Below are 23,630 nucleotides of genomic sequence, written 5' to 3' on the forward strand. Positions count from 1 at the left end.
GGGGATTACCCGAAGAAGCTAGGGGGTGGCTCCCGAGAAGCGGGAAACTAGGGACTAGTGGATTGATTTAATTGGCTCAAATATTTTCAGCCTCACGAGCTACTGAAACACTATTGAACGCCATGTCCAATGCGACCAATGGCCGAAGACCTTACTGCATTTCAAGTAGTGCCTGAAAGGGGCATACTGTACGATGTAGGAGACCAGCACACGCGGCATTGATGAGGTGTCATTTCCACACTGCAGAGGACCACGTACAGATGTCTCTGCGAAGGCACCGAACGACGGTGAGCTCGTTTTCTTATTGGATGGTGGAAGGTAGGTTCTAGTCGTTGCGTAGGCATCTCTGCGAAGGTATCAAGCAATGGCCTGTTCCTCTTCTTGCCAGCCATAGATTCAACCACATCATCATGTCCTTGGCACTTTCTCTTCCGGCTAGGGTGGCGGAACGAAGTAAAAACCTTAGCGGTGTGATCCTACTGTAAGCTACGGTATTCAGGACTATGGCCTGTGGTTGCTTTTCTATCTCCTGGAGTGCGAGTAGTTCTCTGCGATCCCCGTCATTGCCGCTTTGTGTTGGTTCAATGCTGAAGTTGTGTCGTAAATTCGAATTGCTAACTTGCTGATTTCAACCACGAGTCCTTGCAGGTTCACTTGCTTCGTTCCTTCTTTGGAAACCGTCAGGTGTCCTTCACACGGTGGCACAAGTTCTCACAACGATGGAGAACCAATCTTCCGTCGTCCGTCACTCTTTATATTTTTTTCCTCCTGAGGACGAGGGTACCGTTGAAGATAAGTTGTTCGAGGAAGTGAAAGCTGCACACACGAGCATGAACCTTGATAAGACGCTCGAGCAGCCAATCTCTTAGAAACGTCGCAGAGAGGGCGAAGAAGAAGAAGACCGATGGCAAGTCGTCATGGTGTTGCCAAACTCCTGAAGGCGACTACGTGTTGGATGATAGCAAAATAACGAATGACAATGACAATAATTTTTGTCGGGTGGTAAGTTCGCCGACTTTGTCGGGTAAAGAGGACCGGACGAAGGCGTGTTTCAAGGTATCTGTTGTCACCGGTGTGCAGGAGGTAGAAAGCAGTGCTGTTCTAAGGAAATGTTCATGAACAAGTTGTGGTGCAACGGTCGGTTCGTCAATGTCTCCAAGGCTAAATACTCCTTGAGCGCTTGCTCGATCCCGTCAACGTTCCTCTCCTTTCTTTCTGAGATACGCTCGGATCGGTTGCTTGGTCTCGTCAATCATGCTCTCCTTTCCTGCTTAAATACTTCGCGATAGGTTTCTCGACGGCGTCGATGAAAGCCCCTGCCAGAATGGCACTCTCTGTCCACCAATGATTCGCAATAAGGTAGCCTCGCGTGCTGCATATGCACTGCAATTTTAGCTCCCACGAAGAGCTTCCTCCCACAAGACTGGGCAGTCCGTACAATGATTCCCTTGAAAACCACATGTTGATCCCGAACATCGTGGTTGCCTTACTGCAACCCTGACTTGAAGTTCCGAACAGCATCCAATTCGCCAAGACCGAGTATCGAACTCTCCCGGAGCTGGAGAATTTGAGCGATCTCAGTGGTGGCCAGACCTCAAAATCAGCTGCACGAAGTCCAGTTACTCTCCTGCAGGAGAATTTGAGCGAGCTCAGTGGTGGCCAGACTCAAAATCAGTTACACGACATTGCATGTGCACTGCAATTTTAGCTCTCAAGAAGAGCTTCCCTCCCACAAGGCTGAGCAGTCCGTGAAACGTTGGCTTGAAAAAAAATAGGAAAATGCGTTTCCGTATCACTGCAATTTTAGCTCCCGCGAAGAGCTTCTCCTTCACAAGGCTGTGCTGTTTGTAAATGGTTGCCTTGCCCTTCCCGTCGACGCGACTATCGTGGTTGCCTCACTGCAAGATCCCGACTTGAACACCCGGACTGCATCTCATTCGCCAAGAACAGACCGAGTATCAAGCATCTGTCCAGAATTGGTAAAGAGGAGCGAGGAATCGGGATGATAAATGGCTAGACCTCGAAATCAGCCTTCGCTCAAAGCCTTGAACACCTGCAGCCATCCAGCACGATCGTCCCATTTACTCGCATTGACAGTTCTCTCATGCAAAGTCCTGCATCTCGAAGAATTGCGAATTTGATCGTTGATTGGATCGGAACACGTGGGAAGAATCAGGCATCCAAAAGACGAACAATTAGCTCCGGCTCCGTGCATCTCCACAGCCTCATTGCAGATTCCAAACCCGCTCGTCCCGCAACCGCCGCGAATAAAAGAAGTCGGATCGACGCTATGCTCCGCGATTGGGCGTTTGCCTCGTCAGAAGAAAGTCAATCGAGTGAGAATCGAATGCTGCATGCGGAGGTGGAGTGAAGTGAGGCTGTGGTGTGGAGGCTGAGCAGCGAAGTGAAGCTTCAATGGAGTGACGATGAGGGGTCAGGACGGCATTCGGTTGGGTAAGCGGCTACTCCCGAAACGGCAAGGTGCACACCCCCCTGCTCTGCTGCTCTTCAATCATGTTGGATCTCGAGCAACCCCTCTGATCTTCTTACGCCCAGTGTTGCAAAGCCCCAAGACCGGTGTGAGAGAGGAGTACAGAGTCACTCTTGCATCGTGGCGCAGCTTCTTCAAACAAATGGGAGATGCGGCTCTGAAAGGAGAATGTGAGAAGTGAAGCGCAGAGGTGAGGTTATCGCGCGCTGCGTCATAGGCGATAGCTGCAGATACTTGGCTAGCAGACCGGGATGCCCTCTTCAGCTGGGGTTGAGTGCTGCAAATGGAGGAGGTTGGGAGAGGCTATAGCAGACAACATATAGCGGGGACAGCTCCATAATTATTCGAGAATTCTTTCGTGCAGAAAGCCAGTTTGCGACGTGTCAAGACATACATATCACCCACATAAACACTGCAGGAAGGCAAGAAGCGAGAGAAACCCGGAAACATAAGCATAAGCTGAGAAATACGACGATACGGAAGCCTTGCTCATTTCTCCGAATCTCTTTGATTAAAGCTTGACTTGGCCCTCTTCTCCCTCGTTCTGATAATTCGACTTGAACCTCTTCCACCCGTTCCGCTGCCTCCGCCTGTCACCGAGTTTGGAGTCACGATCCCATATTCGAGCTACAGCAGCCGTTTGTCGTCTGACGCAAACCATCTCACCACCCGCAGATTCGCCATCCCAATCACAGCTCGACTTGCACTCCCTCGAGCCTTAGAAGCATCCAATTATTGCTGCTTTGTCACCGCACTACCTGCGCTATCGCGGCGCTGGGCATAAGGCTGGCACGCAAGAGAAAAGACCACAATAGCGCAGCGCAACACCAGCAAAACTTTTCGCCTTCCCTTCTCCTTCCTCCAGCGCTCTTGGTCGTGTGTCATTCAACCGGTGTGCGAGGGGCAACAAGAAGGCTTTGCTTGCTCTGGCTTTGGCCCATCTTTGGTGAGCGCATCAGACGAGGCTCGCAGGCGTCCTCCCCCTGTCGGCAGCGAGAGTACAAAGCGCTTGCTACCCCACCTCGTCCAACCCTCGCCGCACAAAGCTGACATCGCACCGCCGCACTCGAAACCCCAACAAATCCCCCGAGCCCAGAGACCTTACATTTACAACTACACAAGCACACGACAATACCACCCACGATGCCCGAGATCACGAGAGAACGAGTCGTTTACCGCGGGGACAGAGACAGAGAAAGAGACCGCGACTCCGACTCTGACTCCGACCGCAGCACCTTCAGCCGTCGTGAACCCGGCGGCGGCGGCGGTGGCGGCTATCGCACCGTCCAGCGATACCGCGTCACGCCCAGCAGAGTCGAGCCCGTCGAGGACGAGCGCCGCACCTCTCGCACGACTCTCGAAGTCGGAAATCATCGAGGTGCCCATCTCGACATCGAGAGAACATCTGAACGCTTCGAAGGACCGCCCCGCCCGCGCTCTGCCATCGACATCAGACCCCGCTCCACCATCGTCGAGCGCTACGTCGAGCGCGAGCCGCTGCGTGAGCCGCTCCGCGATGAACGATCCGAGCGTACCAGAACCGTGGTTTACGAACGGGACCGGCGCGAGCCAGAGCGAGGCTGGGAGCGCGACTTTGGGAGGGAGTCAGAGCGGGACGTTCGGGGGACGGATCTCAGGATCGAGAAGCGCGTTACAACTGAGCGCCGCGATGAGCCGTATGAGCTCGAAAGATATCAGCGTGAGACCGAGTACTACGACCGTCCAGATCCTGCTCCACAGCCGATCGTGATCCGTCAACGGGCCCCAGAGGCGCAGAAGATTATCATAAACGAAGCGCCTGCGCCGCCTCCTATTTACTTGCCGCAACCGGCACCACGTGAAGAGGGATTCCAGGTAATTCGACGACGAGAGGAAGTTCAGGAACTTGCAAGACCGGAGCCGAGGCGGCCTGTAGAGGACGAATACTATTACAGGCGAGATGTCAGGGAAGTTGGAGGTCCGAGACGCAGCGATGAGGATTTTGCATTGACCGCAGCCGCCGGCCCACTCGCTGTTGCAGCATACCATGATCGACGAGAAATCCGTCCACGGGATTCTGTCAGCGATAGATCGTATAGCGATGAGGAGGATGTGGTTGTGAGGAAACGAATTATCAAGAAGGAGCGCAGCCGGAGTCCAGACTCGCACCACAAGAGACATTTGGCAGAAGGTGCATTGGCTGGTGCAGGCGCCGCTGCCCTGCTTGCAAATCACCGCGACAAGCAAGGAAATGGACCTGAACATCGTGGCAGACAAGTCGTCGGAGGTGCAGCTCTTGGAGCCCTCGGCGCTGAAGTCCTTACCCGTGCCAGAAGTCGGTATCGTGATCGTCACGACGATGAGAGCCGCTCGAGGTCAAGTAGCAGACATTCACACAGAAAGATCAAGACTGGTCTTGCTCTTGCAGCCGCTGGTCTCGCAGCCGCGGCAGCTGCCAAATATGTCTCGAACCGCAAGGCAAACAAGGAAGAGGCAGGCAGAGGTCGTTCACGAACTCGGAGCGTCTCTAGACGTCGCTATTCTGATGACGATGATTTCCACGACGAAGATCGTGGCGGAAGAAGCAGAAGCAGACATGCCGATCCCAAGCATCGTGCTTCTCAAATGGCCAAGGCCGGAGCTGCCACCGCTGCTGTTGCTGGAATAGTCGAACACTTCAGAAACAAGTCTAAGAAGCGCGATGGGTCCAGATCCAAGTCACGCATACGAACCGGAGCAGAAATCGCCGCGGCAGGCCTGGCTGGAGCAGGCGTCGCAGGACTGTACGAGAATAGGAAGGCTAAAGAAGACCGCGAGACGGAAGAAGTTGAAGCTAGGAGGGAGCGGAGAAGAAGCAGGTCCAGAGCCAGATCTGTAGGCACATATTCTGATCCTGGCGTTGACCCCGAGTTAGGCATGGTTCAGTACGGTACTGAACCCGTTTACACCCACCCGGGTTACTACGATCCTGCTCTCGCTGCAGGCGCTGGAGCCGCGTATGGCGCCACGCGAGAACATCGACCACACAGTGGCCGTCGTCGTCACTCCTCTGAGAGCTCCTCGGAGCGCGGCGGCACACGAAAGAAGTCACGAAGCAGAAGCAGAGTTCGGGATATCGCGGGAGCGGCTGCAGGCACGGCTGCAGCGGCCATCGGCATCAATCAGTACAGGAAGAGAAAGGAGAAGAAGGAAGCAGAGCGTGAAAAGGAACGAAGACGTGAGGACCCCCAGCACTCAAGATCTCGTTCTCATTCTCGTTCTCGCTCGCGATCTGCATCATCCATCAGAAGCACTCTGACCAAGCGATTGTCAAACCTGATTCCGGGGCGCTGATGCAGGTCTTCCTTTGTTCTATATATCAATGTTTCCATGGCTTGCAATGTATTTTCGTTAAAAAACAACATTTGGGAAACTGACACCCACGATTCAGGCTATGAGGAGGATGAATCCCCGACTGAGCATTACTACGACCGCGATTACCGTGACGAGGACTATTCTCCCTCTCCTCCACACGCCTCGGGTGGATCCTACTATCCCGACAATAACCAATTCCCACCACCACCAACGGGCCAGTTCACTCAACAGCCTATGAACACTCAATTACCTGTACATCCAGCTGACGCTGCACCGATTCCACCATACAATCCAGCGGATTATGCAGGTCAACCGGCACCGGCTGCCCATAACCCATATCCCTACCCCGAGGGAACAGGTGACAATGTGAGTGCAGAGCGATCTCGTCCACGTCCTCCTTCTGCAGCTACTGCAGCGACCGCGGTTGCAAGTGGCGCCCTCCCGTATTTCCCTCCGCCCCCTACTGCTCCTATGCAAGACGAGCACGTGCCGCAAGATCAAGTACACGATCAACACGATCACGATCATAATCGCGATGCCGAGGAGGGTGCGTCTTGATCCTCCATGCCACCTTGATTTCCTTCTTCGCAAGTACCAAGATCACCCACCGAACCTGGCTAACAAGGGCTCAGCACACCCACGCGTAATCTACACACCTCCCACCCCCTCAACCGCCTCTCCCTCCCCTGTCTCCTCACCCAATCTCCACCCAGCCCGAGCATCCAACAAATCCGTCAACTTCGCCCCCCTCTCTCCCTCTTCTTCTCGCCGCTTAGCGAAAATCCACAAAAACGCCCCACACTCACACGCTCCTTACGATTCCTCTGATCCCGCGACTCTCGCCCCACCCCAATCGAACTATAACACACAATTCCGAGAGCCGGCTGAAGGAGATGAAGAAGACGACGATGAATCTCGTGATCACGTCTACGATGCTGAGCAACCTCGTCGTCGCCGCAGACGCCGTCGCAATTCCGACCCTTCATCCGACCGTCCCCTTCAAACTCGCAAACATCGCCGTAGTCACCACAACGCTTCTCGCTCCCCTTCTCCAGAGAATTCTTCCTCGGATGTTGAGATTCTTCCAGACAGGTTCGACAAGGAAGGAAGGCCACTAGATCGATACGGTATGCCTTTTAGAACCAGGAACAGGGGTCCGGGAGCTGGACCGGAGGAGGGAGTAGGACCGGAGATGGTGGAGCGCTTTACGCGCGAGATCGGGGATGTTATTGAGGGGAAGAAGAGCTGGGTTGCGCTTTTGAGGGATGTTGTGCAGGGTGGTCCCTCTCCTAACGCCTCTTCCGATGATCTGCGAGGTGGAGGCAAGAGGAGACGTTGAGTGGTGGTGGGGGGTGGTACAGTACATTTTCCTTGATTTCCTTGAGTTTATGAGATCTTTGGGTTTGGGATATCGGAAAGGATAGGTGGGCGGCATACCGGAAATTTTCTTTTCCTTCTTCCTTTTCCAGATTCAGCAGAGATGATGAGATGAGATGGGTTTACGGCCGTGGTTTCTTTGACAGATGGCTGGTTGCATTAATGATTGCTGCATATGCATACAACGAGATAACGAATCTCCTTTCTTTCTTGCGTCGCGTTGAATTACAATACCACGGATATATTACATTGAGTCTGCGGAGAATAAATGAAAAGATACCTTAATCAAAGACTCCCCTTCGTGCCATAATGTCTGAGCCTTGTTTGTACTTCTCTCTCCCCCAATATATATTCAAAGCTTCATTCATCCCCAGGAAGTACTTTCTACCTCAACTTTACATAACATTGTGACTTGATTCGCTGTCCTATTTATACATAAGCGAAAATATAGATAGTATTTATTAACTTCCCGCCTGCTCTTCCGACGCATGAGCAACAGATTCTGTCCTTCAAGGACAACCACATTAGTGTTTACTTTTGCTTCTTGCTGCAAAGGTGGAGGTGGAGGCGTCTTTTGTATTGTTGAGAGGGGACACTATGAGAGGTAATGAATATTCAAGGAGTAATGAAGGGATGTTCTTTCTATTGCTATCATCTCTTCCTTGTCTCCCGTTCCTTTCTTCATCTAGTCTCTAACATTTCATCTCATCCGAGCCCTAGAAGTCCGGACAATAATAATAAGAAGAATCAGGAAAGATAGAATCACTCGGATAGGAAGATTGCATTATAACAACGCCACCTTTATGCTACCAAATAAGGAGTGACAACTAGATCAATCCGCTGGAAAGGTGAAGTGCCCACAACGACGAGGTGGAGCACCTTCCTCGGAGCTATACAAGGTATACAGTAACGTCGGCTTGAGGAGAAGGAGGGCTATTGCAACGTTCATATACGCCATGGTTAATATAGAAGTCGTTTATGGTGCGGAAGCGTCGGGAGGGCAGTTTCGGTCGCTATAACGGGCAAGTACTCCGAATCAGACGATAGTAATTATTGTACGGATGGCAATAACTGAGAATCGATTTGTTTGTCAATAAAACGCTTAGTTAAGAGGTCTAATCGAAAGGCAGGGATGTTAGCCGGCGGGTTTAATCTTTGAATAAACCAACCTGCGAGCAGTAAATGCCCTGAAGTCCCTAAGAGATAAGTTTGCCTCGAATAATAGCGGACGATAATAGGGAGTGCCGCCACTTACAACCCTTACAATAACCAACTTTGCTAAATCTCCCAGATTTATATTTACCCGACGGGTTCACTTCCCTATTCACCGCAACAGATGAGCCTCGTTCGGCCTCGTTAGCGAATATTCAAATTCGTCACCGGGTCTTGTAACCAATTTTTCCGTTTTCCCTCATTATTCACTTGGTCCGCTTCTTTGGACAGACAACCACAATCACACCTGGCTTCTACCTCAGAGAAAGAACATCGCATACTGATCAACTGATCATGGTTCAGCTCAAGTCCAACTTGGGCACGATGCTCGCATTCCTTTGCTTCCTCCTTGAGCTGGTCGCCGGCAACCCTCTCCGTCTCCCAGAGCACAAGTTCACTCCAACTCAACCGGGAGAGTTCGAGATCACTGCTATGGTCGACAAGAGAGCAACTGATGTTCCGCATCTGTCGCATATTGGTACGGAGAGTGAGGAACATCACTCCTGGTTCACTGTGACGGGTACAGACTGGGGTTTGTACACTGGGGAAGGCCATCCGACCACCAAGACGAATGCTGGCATTTACCACCTCTCGCATATTGGCACAAAGAGCCAGGAGCATCACAGCTGGTCAACTAAGACCCTGACTCCTGCCGACTCTGTCCGAACCACTCATCTCGAGCATACTCGTCATCCTATCCCATCTCACACGACTGTGATTCATGCATTCACACACCTGCCGGTCCCTACTCACTCAACTCCGCATTCTCCTTCTCATCTGCCCCCAACTGTTGAGAACCGAGCTATCCCCTTAATGCACTTGTCAACTGAAGTTGGTGACTCTGCAACTGCTGAGGATTCCCATGAGTCCGATCATTCGCACTCGGTCAAGTCAACACATCCCCATCATTCTGCTCACTCGACCCATGGCTCGCACTCTGCAAAGTCGACTCGTCCCCTGCATACCCCGCACTCGGCTCATGCTTCGCAAACCCCATATTCTACCCACTCAGCAGTGCACCACACATACACAGTTGAGAAGCGCCAAGGACAAGATGAAAACTGGACTGGTACTGAACATATCCATATGTCCACAGCTCCCGTTGTCGGGACCACCGAGTCTGCATCGATTCCATTTTCCTTTCCACCCGACTGGGCCGCTGTCGCCCGCCTCAGCCTGCTGCCTCCTCCCTTCGGTCAAGAAAAGAGATTCGGATATCTGACCCCTCCAAGAGATTCTCGCGAATCCACTGCTGGCGGCCCACTTTCTACAGATCCCGCAACCGTTCCTCATTTTCTTCCAACTGACAATTGGTTGGGTGGACCTCATGCACCCCAGACCTTCACCTTCACCACTGGCACTTCTGTCGAAACTATCACTCTGCATATCGCAACTCGTAAGTCCCCTTTAGTCCAAGGAAGAGATTCGGATATCTGACTCCTCTGATAGATGCTGGTGATTCAACCGCCGGCGGTTCCGCTGCCACGTCTCCCCCCAGCCTGAATCCAAGTCCATGTGCTTCCAATACCGATCTGGAGTGCGTCGTTCAAGGTACGAATACCATCACAGTGGGTACGCTCTCACCCGCAGAGCCAACATCAGTTCCTCATCCTGCTCCGACTCGTAACTCGCGCGGTCCCCGCAAGTCAACACATACGGTAAACCCCTCCACCTTCCAGAACGCAACCACGATCGCACTTCCGTCGACTACCTACTGCCTCACGACCCTCTACCTTCCCCATTCTCCAGAATTCCGTCCGGGTACCAAGACTGTCTGGATTTCGACAACCACACTGTATCCGGAGTGGGACTGCCATGGCTGTCCTTCGTTGACGGTCGTTGATCCTTGGGCTATCGGCCAACCAACATCTCACTATCACCACACTAAGACAAGCAGCAGCGTCCTCTCGGTGGCTTCTCCTGTTTGCAGGCCTAGTCAGACTAGCATTGATGTTATTCTTACGGCTGCGTAAGGGAGGTTTGCTTTGGGCACTGATCATTGATTGATTGGCTTAGGCCCTCATATCTGGATGGTAATCTTCATTTGACGTTGCCTTTTTGATTACAGTTCCTTTCTTTGGTGTATGGAGCTGCACTGCAGCGGAGAGAATGCGCCGCTCTTAGGTAGAAATTTGGGATAGAAAATTCAATGCAATGCGATACGATAAAAGAAAACAGTCTTCAATTCTGCAACGTGAACGCGTGAGCAGGATCAGAAGCCTACTTACTGATGCAGCAACTCCTCCCATGCCCAACCCCCAATTTTGCAGACCCAAACGCCAACGCTATGCACATACGAGTCCCATAAGTCCCATTCTTCAGCCTATGCTCCCACCCTCACAGCAAATCAAAATCATCCAACTTCTCCCGATACCTCAAAATATTCCTCTTTATCTTACTCCCATCCACCCAAGTAACGAAATCCTCCATACCCCTCGTCACCAAAAACGCCGTGTCCGTAATTGTCTCAGTCCCCACCCTCACATGTCCCTGCTCTATGATCGTCGTAGCAGCTTGCACAGTTTCTGCCATCCTTAGACGTGTCATTATGACGGGGAGTCGCCGTCGGCAGAATGCTGAGACGGTCACGGATTTCTCGACCTCGGAGAGCTTGGCGGTTGAGGAGGTTGAGGGGAGAATGCCCATGTCGTGTAGCTTGGAGAGGAGGAGGGACTCGTGCTTCTGCCGGAATGGGGAGTCGGGAGGAAGGGCGGCTAGACGGTGTGCGAGGTGTTTCAGGGACTTCAAGATCATCAGTTGTATGTCAACCAATTTGACAATTGAAAGAGCATGTACATACCCCGCATAGTCGATTGTACTTCTGGTAGTCGCTGGGTTTTTGGATATTGTACCGTCGAATCACCGCTGCGTCTCTGTGATTGTTGTCGCCGGCATAGGTCGTGAAGTCGACTTTTCGGAGGAGCTTCTGCTCATGGTGCTTGAGTTTTCTGACCATTTTGCCTCAAGCTTCTATCCTGATGTTCCTGGCGTTTAGTGGGTGGGGGAAGCCGAATTTCTTTGGAATGAAGCCGGCCTGGAAAAATGTTTCTGCGGCGCTAGGAAAATAGCTCGAGGATTGAGCCGACGACACTCCTTCTCGAGGATGTGGACTTGAACAGCAGAGAAGCAATCATGGCTCCTCCACGGTTTCAATGCCTCAATGCAACGAGGCAGATTCTGAAGAAGGGGATGGGAGCAAGAGCTACGTTCTCTACTTCTCGTATCTCACGCGCTGGTTTGTCCAAGTCTTCTCCTTCAAAAGCAGCAAACTTCAGCCCTAACAAAACACAGGTGACCCTCCTCCTCGTATCTCAGCAACCAGCGACCCCCTCGCCGCTCTTGGAGATTCCCCATCCTCATCGTCATCATCGACCTCCTCCTTCACCCCCATGCCTGCCTTCACCAACCCAATCCAACGCGCCAAGATGAAGAACCTCCCCGGAAACAGCACCGCCAGCCGGGCTGTCACACGCCTTCTCCAAGTATCCGACCGCAGAGAGCGCGAGCGGCGAGCCGGAGGGGCTACCCGCTCCTCCAGTGACGTAGAGGAACTGCGGAAATATAATTTGGCGGCGGATTTGAGCAAGCAGATCACGAGAAGGTGGAAGGCCGGTGATGTATACGCGCCGCACGATTTGAGTGCGGTCGAGTCGGCAAAGTGGAAGAAAAGGGATAGGCCGAACCGTGATGCCTTTGATGTGTTGGATTTCAATCCGATGGATCACTACAGGGTACGTACCCCCTTCTCCGTCCCTTCTACAAGTTTCATTGAGGAGAAGCTAATGTGATTTTTGGGGTGATAGAACTTCTCTATCATGTCAGAGTATATGACACCCATGGGACGAATCAAGCATTCCAAACAGACGGGCCTCAGGCCGGTGAATCAGCGAAGGATTGCGAGGGCGATTAGGAGGACGATTGGGATGGGGATTATGCCGAGTGTGCATAGGCATCCGGAGATTCTTTATAAGAACCAGACGAAAAAGAACCAGCAGCTTTCTCCTTCGAGATTAGCGCCGCTGTAGGCGGAGATGGATTGAAAGATGCATATTGGGAAGATAGCGGTGGGAGATAGAGCTGTATATCAAGTGTACCATACAGAATTGTAGAATTGGGGATGAGCAGGAATTTCTAAACTGAGGAACGCACTCAACACGCACTCGGCTATTTGCCAGTTTCATAATCGATGATCGAAATTCGATGAGGAAAGTGGTTCCCATCCTTTTCACGGTCATTCTCCCGCGGGGCTGCTATCCAGACTTCCATAGTGCCATGCCCTTCTGACGTCTTTCCATACATCTCACCCAATCTTCTGGCCAGTCCATTACTGCCATTTCATTTATTCTCTCATGCTGATGGCGAATCTCAAATCCACCAACCACGACGGGACCTAAGCAGGGCTGTATCTGTCAGCTATCACACAGATATTGTGATCCAATTACATGCAGCGACGCTCCAACTTCGTGCTTGGGCATCGGTGAGTTTAGTTGCTCCTGGAGCGAATTGAAAGACAACGCAGCCACTGGTTGTCGGACCTGCCAAGCTGTCCGAGAAGGAGTTGCTGCTTTCGAGGACCACACCCCGGATGACGACCAAAATTTGACGGCGGCAGCACATGTGGACGTTACTCGTCAGCGCGACAAACTTCAAATCAAGTTTTGTTCTGCAGCAGGTATGAGAGATTTGAATTCCGTCAGACATCACCGTCTGGTGAGTACGTTTCATCGTTGGAAGTTCTCTCAAGCTGCTGCACTGCCACGAAAACATTCCCATCCTTCGAGTGTGTGCATTCTCTCCCTATTATTCCGCCATACCTATGGCTGTGAAGCTAATGCCGGCTGTTTCGAGGTTGCAAAGCCTTCCCAGTTGGAGACTTCGAGTGTCGTGGCACGGGAACCCCCGCTGCGTTTGAGCAATGCAGAAAACGGATAAAGAACTGTGCAGACATGCATACGCCTTGCCAGGTAAAGGATACAGTATTGCCACGTAGAGTAATAGATATCGGATGGGAAGGTGCCGAGACATGTAATAGTTTGACCCCGCCTTAAGGGGCAAATCGTACTCGCGATCTCTCTCACATTCTCAGCAGAACTTCTCGCCACGCCTCCATGAGGCTGGTAGTGAAATCTTCGAATGTTCTGCACTGAGTCATTGTTGGGGAACTTCGCCAATAGTGACAACCGCTACCGCAAAACTCTCAGATCGGAGGACAGCCATCCCCTGGGACATTCTATCAAATACATTCAATAAAGCAATAATTGTGACTCACGAGCTCAGAATGCGGTACATCTGGGTCGGCTCACTCTGCATATTACAAGATGACATAATGGACTCGGAAGAGAATTCGAGGTTCGCTCGCGGACTGAGCATAATGGATGAGTGGTTCAAGGATGTGGAAGAGCAAGGGATGGCGCTTGTCTAGCTCGCAGATTCGAGGGACTTCGCGATCCAAAACCCTGTCGTCGCGTCATGGTTATTATCTATCTCTGCTTGAGCATCGAGTCATCTACTCAATTACTTCCCTCTCTCAAACCTCCCCCATTCTCTCCAACAAAACCCCTGGATCCTACCCCTGAATCCCATTCCTTTAATACAACCTTCAACCACACTCACGCCTCCAACACCAACACCAACACCAAAATACGCCTCCGCATCTCCTTCTCCATCTGGACCGTATCCACCCCTCATCGCCGCTTCCCTAGCCGCAAGAACAAGAACAAGAGAAATTTCTACTTACCCGTTATGAAATTCCGATTCAGGGGATAAGTGGGCAAGATCCCCAGTCCAAGGGTATGCGTTACTTGGCCTTAAAATCTCCATCCGTGGCTCAAGCATGGAAATCCTGTGCTCAACGTCGATTTTATATCCTTTCTTCTTGGGGTTGGGGGGCCATGTCCTAGTGGGAGGACATGTAGATTGCTATCATCACCGGCACTGGTGCCCCATCATCATTTTCCAGGACCGGTGAAAGGGGGCCAGGGGTGAGGAGAGAGGATTGCGATTTTAAATATATATTGGGTTGATGGCGTCAGGGAAGTGGGGAGCGAGAAAAAGGCAGTATGCTATTTACTTGAAGAGCCGAACCCACTAATAAGACAAAACCAGTCAATTCTCTGTTTGAATCGGGAACTTTGGCGTTTGAGAACCTAAGTTCAACCAGCCCACCAAATCTAAGCTTCGAATGCCACCCTTCGCCCATCCCCTGTACTCGAAGACGCATCTATACCCTGCAGCCGACGCATTTCCTGCAAGGCAGCCCTCACCTCCCTTTCCACCCTCCCCCTGAACTCTGGATCCCTCTCGCTCTCAACAGCAACATTCTCATTCCTAACGATATCCAGTGTATGTGTGATAACAGATAGGTGCGTTGCAACGGCTAATTGAATCTCACTTTGAAGGGTTTCAACCAGAACGCTGAATTGAGTTTTGAAGCTTCGGTGCAGAAATATGAAGACGGTTTCGTCGCTCAACCTATCTTCGATGACTGTCTTTCTTCTTCTGTCACTTCCGCCCCCTTTGGTATGTTAGCGCCGAAGAGGGATTAAGGCAATTTCTGTGCAAAAGTTACCAGAATCTCTATTGCATCTCCTATAAGAATCCTCCATGAGTTGCCCGAAAAACGAGGTGCGAAGACCGGAAAACGCATCCGTTCTCAGCAGGCTAGCGCCCGTTAGCGTTGAGAACCTCTACTGGATGACTGAAAACTCACGAGAGGCTCGTTTCAAAATTCTCGCAGGCTTGTTCAATATCTGCAAGTAGAAGATGTTGGCGCGATCTCATCGTTTGGCCAAGGGTGTCAGCCAACTCCAAAGAATGTTGAAGCTGGTCATCTGCAGATCGATAAGCAGCGTGACGGAAGGAAGGCTCTCTCGATTTTACCTGCAAAATCCATGCTGTCGTCCATCAGATCTTGGATAGATTGGTTGTCTCGCTCAAGACTGCTCTGAATCATTGACCTCAGCTCCTGCCATGGAGTCGTCAAATCCCTAACCATTTTTTTCATCGCTTCTGCATTCCAGTTGTGCCTGCCTACCGCTGCCGTACAGTGGGTCCCATAATTTCGACAGAAAGCGGAATATGTTGCTGAAGGACGAATTAGCTTCGTATTCTATTGCTACGTGTCTTTGGTTGGGAGAGAGATACAATGATACCACTGCATATATCTGATTAACAATTAATTGCCTTTGCCATCAGAAATTGTGATACTCACAGAATCCCATTCACCACTGGCCCTGGCTGCAGCTGCCGTCCAGTTGGCTATGCGTTGTCCTGAATTACAGGTAAGAAAGTTGGGATTTTGGTAGGTTCAGGGTACCTACTTTGCGATATTTGCTCTCTGAACATTTCTCTACCTGATCTTGCAATCCTACTGATATGAGAAGCATTGCCTGTGAGGTGCTACCATCCATTAGTATGTCCCGTGAAGGTCTGGGGCCGTACCTTACACCCTGCAACCGAGCTTCCAGAACATTAAGTGTCTCTCGAATTTCCCCTCTTCGTTCCGCATCTACAGTCCCCGCTCCCGACTGTACCCAGAGCCCAACATCTCCTAGAAATGCTGGAATATCATCGTTGATATATTTCATCGCGTAACGAAGCTGGCTACTTGCAACCATTGCGATGCAGTGCTTGCGGACAGCAAAAATGCCGCTGAGTGCAAGGAAAGGAAGTGCGTCATCTTTTGGTTCGGTACGGTGATCTTGATACATAATGTTGTCAACACAGAAAACTTTTAAATCATTACCGGGCAGCTTTTCCCGGTATATATTTTCGAGAGCCTTGGTGACATCCTTGTTTCGATTACTGATGAGGTATTGTTGTAATCTAGCAGAGTTTGTCAGCTCTAGCAAAAAGGTATCGGGTTAAATATGAAGAACCCACTCGAGCTGATGTTTATCGAATCGTTTCCTAAAGGAGGAGGGTCAACACTAGTACAGAAACCATCAAACAACAAGGGTACCTGCCTCGCTTCTCGAGAGCGTCGAATAGCCTTGGCTTGTTCTTCCCTCTCCTCATCATCTAAATCATCGGCCTGGTTCCAATCATCTACTTCTGCATCAGCAGCGTCCCAATCCCGTCTATCTCTTGCTATTGCATCTTCATGTTGTTGGACTATCCTCGCTTTGTCACCTCCCCAATCTTTCCTGGCTTCCTCGGGTCGAATGTCCTGAATATTAGTCAGTCTGTAAATCTTCTCATAGTTGTTGTTTCAAGGCTCACTGCTGATTTGGTGCAGACAATTCCAACGTGGGATAACTTGGCCTTTTCTGCTGTCTCGAAGACATTCATAACGCTTGCATCGGTTGTCGCTCTGCCTATACAGCATACTGCAAAGATCTCATCGCATTTGAGCATATATCGCTCAGTGATTGCCCTTCGGGCAGAATTCAGATCGCGAAGTCCTGTCGGATGGAGTTTGTTAATACGCTATCTTGAATCCAGTTACAACAAAAGATTCTCGTACCTGGTAAATCCACAAGAACAAGGCCTTTGCTCAGGATATGGGCTTTCAAGAAAACCCTGAAGTAGTCAGGAATGAGAACGAGGAATCAATGCTGGCAGAACGAACTTGACTTTGCGTATGTACGGCCATTTTGCGGGCTCTACATTCCCGATCTGTTCGGAAGTGAGGTGCATCAACTGTGTTGAGCAATCTTCCAGCGAGTTGTAGGCTTGACGACCGGACGATGAGTGACCTGCCCCTGTTACCCATGATCTTAGAGTCCGCATAACGTCAGCCTCTGACCACTGGGTGAGAAACCCTTCGTCTCCAAGGCGTCCCCTAAACATTGCTTGGAACGTATCCTGTGCAACCTTCGAGCGATCTCTGAGGTCGTTCAGCTCATGTTCGTCGATACCTGTGCCTAGAGAATGATAGTCGCGGTAGGCCTGGAGTAGCTCGGTCAACTGTGCATTTGTCTCATCTATGCCAAACCATTCCACTTCGATGACGAATTCTTCGGTGCTATGGTAGTGGTATTCGGTAACGACGGAGGTACAGGCAGCTCCACCATCGCTCTGATAGAAGTTGAGTTAGTTTTGCTCACAACGGTGATCGGGACTAACTTACGGTTCTGGCAAGACCCTTACAGTCTAGAAGCGAGTTTAACAGACTGCTTTTCCCTACAGATGGTGAACTTGATTTCGGTATCTGATTATTTACTATGGCGATACTTACCTACGCCCGAGTCGCCAACGAATCCGACTGTTCGAGTTGAAGGACAATGGAACCGAGCTAGTTTGCCAGCTTGCTCATGAAGTTGTCTCATGGTTGAGTCTAGCTCGTGGTTAATAGTGTTGCTCGAAAGCACAGCAGTCAACTCTGCCATGAGCCTCTTTGCGTCCGAAAAAGCCTCCTGGAACGTTGCCTCGTTGAAACGATCATTCGGAAGCTCTTCATCTTTCACGTCATGAATGGGTGTATTGGTGCGCGAACTCGATCGCCTTCTAGAAGCCCGGCGGGATGAGGAACTGTTTTCAACAGCAGGACTTTCGGGGCGTAGAAAGACACCAGGACTCCCCGAATCCCTTCCGACGCCTCCGATCGCAGCGGCAACGTCTGACATTCCTAGACGATCATCAATGCTGTTAGATGTCCTGCGAGAGGCGTGAGCTGCACGCGAGTTCTCGGATGTGCCCACTGGTGGTGGCGTCAGTGCGACAGATGGTGTTCTAGAATGAGTTGTTCCCCGTGAAAGAGGCACGCCGCCAGAAGAACCGATTGAGCTTCCTTCAATGGAAGGAAGAGGCACATCTTGACTGAGTCTGATGGTCTCAATCTGCTGGGTTAAGTCTTGAAGTTGGCCATGAGCCAAGGCTGCCGGGGATGTCGACGCACTGTCGCTTTGTGGAGTGAGCAAGCCATCTGATGTGGGGGAAGACGTAGTCTCAGAGGACGGTGTAACACGCTGCATTTTGTTAGGCGATTCGGGTCGTGGATTAGTTCCGTCTCCATGGAGTCGGGCCAAGACGTACTGGTCTTTCCATGGTCAGCGTTGGAATGGTATAATGTATTGTATATAGAACTTGACTCGGCGAGGTTCAGAGGTGCCGTCCGGCAAGGTGTTGGATGCGCAGGATGCGTTTCGATCTTGCTTCAGTCTGCTAATCAAGCTTCCGCTGTGATTTATTGGCAGGTCTGGACCTACGTCGAAGATTACATTTATCGAAATAGAAGTTTGGATGGCACAAGAATGCCCGCGGGAAAAACAGCTGTTCGACTGTGTGGGGCTGCCTTGCTGCACCAACACTCATTAGTGTGGGATTTAACTGGTCATAGACGTTGGTCGAATAACCTCACCCCTGTGGGAAAATATCAGCGACAAGATGAAAGCTATTGGTGCTATTACGAGGATGCCGGCCCGTTTATGGGGTTGCTGTGACACAGTGTGACACCAACCGGCAGGACCAGATCCTCGGGTCGGCGCTTCGCACCTGGAGGATAGGCTCCAAACCCGGTGAACAAAAACGGAAGCCGAATATTTGATGCATTGCAGGAGAATGACACATGAAAAGGCACTCGACCAAGAGGCTTCACTAGTCAAATGCCAAAGGAGGAGCGGCATATTCAGGGGATTCTGCATTACAACAAGCGCTCAGCCACTATATGGCAATGCTAAATATACATTTCCAACTCTGCGCGTTTCGGACACCCCGGCGTCTTCGACAATGAATGGGTAGGAGTCAGTGCTATGTGGAGTAGCCACAGTTTGATGTCGACAAAATAATTCGTAGTTTCATTGCGTTAGGAGCCAGACGTGTCCGGGATAAAGGTACTTGAAATACTTTTGCAGATCCATCAACAATTGCCAGATAGACCGAAGAAGAGCGGTCATCAGGTCTACCACGCCTCTTGCAACCCTCAGAGCTTGAACATTTCCTTCAATCCAAGTGTGTAGCGTCTTCAGAAGTGCAGCTCTAAATACCAAAGCAAGATGCTCTGACCGGAAAGTCTTCGAGCCCCGCAACTTTGCGGTGATATGACTGACGTTGAGGGAATCTCGACTCGCAATCTGCATTCAATCATCTACCTTGGTGTACAGGCCCAACGGAAAATGTGAAGAACTCAACCTTGTAGACTGCCAGAAGAGGGTGGTAACTTGAGCAGCAGGGATCGCTTGGACGGCAGAAAGGCAAGCACAGCCGGCGTGTCAAGGGTATCATTGCATTAATACAAGCTTTGCTTTTCTAAATGGATCATTCCGTTGGGAGGCTGTTCAGGTCAGCGGCGACTCAGCCAGGATGAAGAGTTCGGGTGTTTCTTACAGGAACAAACTGCCGGAGACGCACACCAGCTTCTTTGAAGACTGCTGCTGTCTCCCCATCCATGCTGTAACTCTGACTATAAACCACCTCGCTGATCCCCACCTGCGTGATTTTGATGCTGCAAGTCAAGCACGGACACGTATCGCAGTAGAGTATAGCACCCTCCCTGATGCGTTCCCTGCCAGCTTCCAGCAGCGCATTCTCCTCCGCATGGATACAAAGACATGTCCCCAGACCAACGCCAGAGCCTTGCCCCTCGTTGCATCGTGGACACCCTCCCTCTCCACAGTTCTTCAGTCCTCTCGGTGTACCGTTGTACCCCGTGCTGATGACCCTCTTCTCTCTGACCAAAACACATCCTACCCGCCGCTTCATACAATTGCTTCGTTGTGCAGCCAGTGATGCCAATTGCATGAAATATTGATCCCAGCTCGGCCGCAACCTATCCTCATTTGTCAAGTCCAACTTCCCAAGCGTAGCGTAGAGGTGTGCGATATCCGACGAGGTATTGAGGAGACGAATTGTAGCTCGAGAGATGAGAGGGAGGAGGCCGCATTCGGGACTGTAGAGGTGCTCGTCTGACTTTAGGAGGAAGTCCTCGAGGCTCATACTTGAGGAGGAGTTCTGGCTCTGGAATCGAGAATGGAATCGTTTCCACCGCACACTGACTGGTGCATCGATGCTGACTAGGATAAAGAAGGGTCTGCGCAGGAGCTTGTCGAGTATAGACTCAGTGTGGATGTCTGTGGTGACCCATCTTTCACGCCATCGCTTTGTGACAAAGTCCAGCAGGTCCTCTGTGCTTGTGAAAGTGTGCTGCTTGTCTGTGATTGTTCCGTTGATATAGGGGATTATACGCGTCGATTTTGGACCTTCTTTCGCGCTTTCATCTGCGCTGCCATTCGAGGACTCGATTGGATCCGTTTTCGCCGAATCTTGCTTGAGGTAAAGGTGTGTGAAACCGTGGTGCTCAGAGAGGTAATTGGCTACCGTCCGCTTTCCAGCGCAGATTCCTGTGATTTTTTAGCAGAAAATTCACTCGACTTGGGGCGAGACTTAGCTCACCTCCACACAGACCGATTAGCATTTTGTGGATTCTTTTTCGTCTAGTCAACAATCAACTACAACGTTGACAACAACACCTCCAATATGGCATCATTGGACGAGAAGACGCTGCTCAGAGCTTGGACACGTGCGATTGGAACCCTTGACGAGCTAGCCCTAAAGCGCATTAGACGTGTCTTCCCCTTGCTCTACAGGAGTGTGATGGGAATGCCGAAGTTCAACCGGCTGTACCGCACATCGAGCAGCACGTGAGTCTTTCATTGTTCAACCTGGAGGTGGAACAATCCCATGACTGTCCAGCGCACACCTTAAGGCACCTGTTCAGTTCAGAGGCTCATGATTCAGACAGGTCCCAGAGATATCCATCTCCAACTCCAACGACTACGACAGCGCGCGGATTCACACATTGTTTGCTGGCCCTACTGAACTTGCCATCGCCTCTGGTATTGCCGACCTCGACTCTCTCGATTTGCTGCGTACAAATAGGAAGATGGCTCTCAAATTTGCTCCCTTTGGCTCAGAGATAGAGCTTCCGTTCTACGATAACTTGTCCCAGTCAAAGATCGATCATGACAAGCTGGACGATTCCGCACGCCGAGTCCTGGGCCTGTACGAGCCTCGTGTGACCTTGGCGCCCGATGAGAGTTGTAAAATGATGGTCTTGGGCAACGCTTTGACTAGTGAAGAGTGGGTGTCAAGCTTCTATTCAAAGTACAAAAGGCTTTGCTGATTTTAAAATAGTGTTCCTGCTGGCCACATCCGTGCTGAAGGGAGTATCAAGAATGTAAATACCATCGAGGACTTCAAGAACGCCGACAAGGCACAGTTGCTGAATAGAGCTGCTAAGACGGTCAGTCTATGCATCCGAAACTCCGGACTAGGTTGCTAATCATGTGACCAGATCTGGGATGCCATTAATGATGGCACGATCTACTCCATTCAGTCCCTGCTCTCTTCGTTTACAATTCTCTCCTTCGCAAACCTGAAGAAATACACTTTCACGTATTGGTTTGCGTTCCCTGCTCTTCATTCCGACCCCATATGGAGGCAGGTCGATGCTCCGGCTCCTGACCAACTGACTGGAAAGGAGACTACTTCTCTTGCAGATGAGATCGGCACCTGGAGATACAGCACTGACAGCCGAGAGCATGGCTTCTTCCTGGCCAAGAAAGTTCATCGATCATCTACTGAAGGCGAGCGCCCCACAACGCCAGGTACGCCTGCCGACGAGCTGGGCTACAAGTGGGTAGTTGGCTCTCTCCGAGAGTTCGAGACCGGTTTCTTCAGCGGGATTCCCGAGGAAGATCAATATGTTGCATTCGTCGACCCCTCTACTTATCCCGATAATCCAGGATGGATGCTGCGAAATCTGTTGGTCCTCATCAAGAGAAGATTCAAGCTCAAGAAAGTCCAAATTCTGTGCTACAGAGATACCCAAGCTCGTCGCCATGAGGCAAGGAGCCGCATCCTCGTTTTGGAGACCCAGGGCGAAGTTTCAGATGACGATGCGATGCCGAAAGTAACTGGCTGGGAGCGTAATAATGTTGGCAAACTTACCCCGAAAGTCATCAACTTGGCTCAATACCAGGATCCCGTCCACTTGGCGGACCAAGCTGTCGACCTGAACTTGAAGCTAATGAAGTGGCGAATCGCACCAGATTTGAACTTGAACAAAATCAAGGACACGAAGTGTCTTCTCCTGGGTGCAGGTACTCTTGGATCTTACGTCTCTCGTATCCTCATGGGCTGGGGAGTTCGGAAGATTACATTTATCGACAACGGCACCGTTTCATTCTCGAACCCAGTTCGTCAGCCGTTATTTGACTTTAAGGACTGCATAAATGGTGGTGCACAGAAGGCCTACAGAGCTGCTGAAGCACTGCAGGAAATTTACCCAGGAGTCGATAGTCGTGGATTTGTTATGTCTGTTCCTATGCTTGGTCACCCCATCACAGACGAGCAAAACGCCAGACTTGACTTCGAGACCCTTGAGAAACTGATTGATGAACATGACGCCATCTTCCTCCTCATGGATACCCGCGAGTCTCGATGGCTTCCGACCATGATGGGAAAAGCTAAGAATAAGCTCGTTCTGAACGCCGCCTTGGGTTTCGATACATATGTTGTCATGAGACACGGTGTATTCCAGAAGGACGAGAAGGCAGCAACTTTGGGTTGTTATTTCTGCAATGATGTTGTGGCTCCGGCGGATGTAAATCTCAAAGGCTCCGGTTTCGATTACAATGGCTAACTTCCGTTACAGTCCATTAAAGATCAAACCCTCGATCAACAGTGTACAGTCACTCGTCCAGGAGTTGCGCCAATAGCATCTGCTTTGCTTGTTGAAATGTTGACATCCGTTTTACAACACCCAGCTGGTCCTCGCGCTCCGGCCCCCAAGATGGCTTCCAACCAAGATTCAACAGGACGTGTTGATTATGTACGAGATCCCTTGGATCATCCTCTTGGCCTCGTTCCGCACCAAATTCGTGGTTTCCTCTCCACATACCAGAACATGATGATCAGTGGTCAATCGTACGATTGTTGCTCAGCATGCTCTCCAAAGATTGTTGATGAGTACCGACGTTCGGGCTGGGAGTTTATCAAGCGTGCATTAACGGAGGCTGACTACATCAGTGAGCTTAGTGGTCTGGCGGATGTCCAGCGGGCGGCAGATGCTGCGGCAGATGATGTTGACTGGGACAGCGAGGAAGGATTGGAAGACGAAGGCGAAGGAGAATTGATTGATGCTTAACGAGTGAGTGTAACATGAGAGATGAATTTACGGCGGCGTTTCTGAGGGCGTATAGGGAGTTGTAGGCATGGATGGATATTCGGTTGGAGTAGTTAAGAGGACACATGCAATGGATGATTTCGTACACGACTT

At 50.9% G+C, this 23,630-nt stretch overlaps 8 protein-coding genes across 8 annotated transcripts; 5 read left to right on the top strand and 3 right to left on the bottom strand.

The window, feature by feature from the left end:
* Positions 1 to 3,634: 3,634 nt before the first annotated feature.
* On the top strand, positions 3,635 to 7,571 carry K444DRAFT_654324 (uncharacterized protein; the record flags this gene model as incomplete). The annotated part of the gene is made up of 4 exons (XM_024885936.1): positions 3,635 to 3,853; positions 3,986 to 5,687; positions 5,901 to 6,371; positions 6,457 to 7,571. 4 exons carry the CDS (start codon positions 3,635 to 3,637, stop codon positions 7,161 to 7,163), a joined length of 3,099 nt encoding a protein of 1,032 aa, XP_024734248.1. The 3' UTR covers positions 7,164 to 7,571.
* Positions 7,572 to 8,707: 1,136 nt separating this feature from the next.
* K444DRAFT_632452 (uncharacterized protein) lies at positions 8,708 to 10,386 on the top strand (the record flags this gene model as incomplete). The annotated part of the gene is made up of 2 exons (XM_024883478.1): positions 8,708 to 9,809; positions 9,863 to 10,386. The coding sequence occupies 2 exons, from the start codon at positions 8,708 to 8,710 to the stop codon at positions 10,384 to 10,386; spliced, it is 1,626 nt and encodes a 541-aa protein (XP_024734249.1).
* Positions 10,387 to 10,750: 364 nt separating this feature from the next.
* K444DRAFT_534335 (uncharacterized protein) lies at positions 10,751 to 11,369 on the bottom strand (the record flags this gene model as incomplete). Its single annotated transcript, XM_024875207.1, has 2 exons — positions 10,751 to 11,155; positions 11,214 to 11,369. 2 exons carry the CDS (start codon positions 11,367 to 11,369, stop codon positions 10,751 to 10,753), a joined length of 561 nt encoding a protein of 186 aa, XP_024734250.1.
* A 143-nt stretch (positions 11,370 to 11,512) lies between these two features.
* On the top strand, positions 11,513 to 12,625 carry K444DRAFT_615807 (ribosomal protein S18). Its single transcript, XM_024880798.1, has 3 exons — positions 11,513 to 11,648; positions 11,705 to 12,144; positions 12,217 to 12,625. The coding sequence occupies exons 1-3, from the start codon at positions 11,546 to 11,548 to the stop codon at positions 12,436 to 12,438; spliced, it is 765 nt and encodes a 254-aa protein (XP_024734251.1). The 5' UTR covers positions 11,513 to 11,545; the 3' UTR covers positions 12,439 to 12,625.
* Positions 12,626 to 13,511: 886 nt separating this feature from the next.
* On the top strand, positions 13,512 to 13,751 carry K444DRAFT_482442 (uncharacterized protein; the record flags this gene model as incomplete). The annotated part of the gene is made up of 1 exon (XM_024873028.1): positions 13,512 to 13,751. A coding segment is annotated over one exon (240 nt), but the record flags the coding sequence as incomplete, so codon positions are not given.
* A 658-nt stretch (positions 13,752 to 14,409) lies between these two features.
* Positions 14,410 to 18,594, bottom strand: K444DRAFT_615809 (uncharacterized protein). The gene is made up of 16 exons (XM_024880799.1): positions 18,389 to 18,594; positions 17,592 to 18,321; positions 17,484 to 17,536; positions 16,983 to 17,431; positions 16,878 to 16,933; positions 16,634 to 16,815; positions 16,378 to 16,580; positions 16,295 to 16,321; positions 15,859 to 16,237; positions 15,733 to 15,811; positions 15,624 to 15,682; positions 15,557 to 15,566; positions 15,293 to 15,496; positions 15,123 to 15,243; positions 14,982 to 15,073; positions 14,410 to 14,927 (listed from the first exon to the last, which is right to left on the bottom strand). Exons 1-16 carry the CDS (start codon positions 18,398 to 18,400, stop codon positions 14,584 to 14,586), a joined length of 3,000 nt encoding a protein of 999 aa, XP_024734253.1. The 5' UTR covers positions 18,401 to 18,594; the 3' UTR covers positions 14,410 to 14,583.
* A 1,051-nt stretch (positions 18,595 to 19,645) lies between these two features.
* On the bottom strand, positions 19,646 to 20,765 carry K444DRAFT_632456 (uncharacterized protein; the record flags this gene model as incomplete). The annotated part of the gene is made up of 2 exons (XM_024883479.1): positions 19,646 to 20,691; positions 20,744 to 20,765. 2 exons carry the CDS (start codon positions 20,763 to 20,765, stop codon positions 19,646 to 19,648), a joined length of 1,068 nt encoding a protein of 355 aa, XP_024734254.1.
* Positions 20,766 to 21,017: 252 nt separating this feature from the next.
* Positions 21,018 to 23,522, top strand: K444DRAFT_654328 (ubiquitin-like modifier-activating enzyme atg7). The gene is made up of 4 exons (XM_024885937.1): positions 21,018 to 21,430; positions 21,485 to 21,593; positions 21,645 to 22,955; positions 23,007 to 23,522. The coding sequence occupies exons 1-4, from the start codon at positions 21,234 to 21,236 to the stop codon at positions 23,496 to 23,498; spliced, it is 2,109 nt and encodes a 702-aa protein (XP_024734255.1). The 5' UTR covers positions 21,018 to 21,233; the 3' UTR covers positions 23,499 to 23,522.
* The last annotated feature ends 108 nt before the right edge of the window (positions 23,523 to 23,630 follow it).

The sequence above is a fragment of the Hyaloscypha bicolor genome (genome assembly GCF_002865645.1).
Source record: "Hyaloscypha bicolor E unplaced genomic scaffold K444scaffold_117, whole genome shotgun sequence".
NCBI classification, from domain to species: domain Eukaryota; kingdom Fungi; phylum Ascomycota; class Leotiomycetes; order Helotiales; family Hyaloscyphaceae; genus Hyaloscypha; species Hyaloscypha bicolor.